Genomic DNA, 860 nt, shown 5'->3' on the forward strand with positions numbered 1-860 from the left:
GACAATGACAAAAGGTGCAAATCAATGTTTTTTGTCTGTTTTAATCTCTAGAATGTCAGATCTAGGGGAGACAACGTTCGAGCCCTCGGGTTCCGATGTGTCCGCTCAACCATCGCCCCCTCCGTACGAAGAACCGATACAGCAAGATCCGCCGCCCTACTCCCAAGACTTAGTAGTGGAACATGATGAACCCAAAGGTGAAACGATGGAATGCAACGTGGCAGAGGGTGACCAGCCCTGCCCCGAAATGAAAGCGGAGGGTCAGTCTGAGGAAGTCCCGTTGGCAGAGACGTCGGCTTTCGACGACAAGACAGTCAGGAGAGCGTTTGTTCGCAAGGTTGGTGATGTGCCAGACGTTTAGCCCAAAATAACGCCCGTGACAAAATGTCAGAAAATTTGTCGGGACAGCCTGACAATATTTAATGGGTGTGTCCCCCTGTAGGTGTTCAGCATCCTGACCCTGCAGCTGGTGTTCACATTCAGCGTGGTGAGCGTGTTCACCTTCTCGAGTGTGGTGAAGAAGGCGGTGCAGAGGAACATTTGGGTTTATGTTAGCTCCTTCATCATCTTCCTCGTGGTCTGCATTGCTCTGAACTGCGCCAAGTCCCTCCGACGCAAACACCCCTGGAACATCATCGGTCTGGTGGGTGACCCCCGAATATATAGTGCTACTTAGTGCTGTGGTGTTCATCAGGGATCATGTTTAGAGACCCTGTTATTCTGTTTTATTGTCTAAATTGACATTTAGCACTGTCATCCTGCGCGGTTCTGCTTGAGAGTGGGGTTGGGGTTTAACGCCGAGGTTAAGGTTTAAATCACAGTGAAGGCGTCAAGCCAGATTCAGAGTTGTTTTTTTTTTT

General features: G+C 49.7%; 1 protein-coding gene across 1 annotated transcript; it reads left to right on the top strand.

The window, feature by feature from the left end:
- Positions 1–16: 16 nt before the first annotated feature.
- Positions 17–691, top strand: LOC109509149 (protein lifeguard 1-like). The gene is made up of 2 exons (XM_019859045.1): positions 17–337; positions 443–691. Exons 1-2 carry the CDS (start codon positions 53–55, stop codon positions 674–676), a joined length of 519 nt encoding a protein of 172 aa, XP_019714604.1. The 5' UTR covers positions 17–52; the 3' UTR covers positions 677–691.
- The last annotated feature ends 169 nt before the right edge of the window (positions 692–860 follow it).

The sequence above is a fragment of the Hippocampus comes genome, unplaced genomic scaffold (genome assembly GCF_001891065.2).
Source record: "Hippocampus comes isolate QL1 unplaced genomic scaffold, H_comes_QL1_v1.1 C16787008, whole genome shotgun sequence".
NCBI classification, from domain to species: Eukaryota; Metazoa; Chordata; class Actinopteri; order Syngnathiformes; family Syngnathidae; genus Hippocampus; species Hippocampus comes.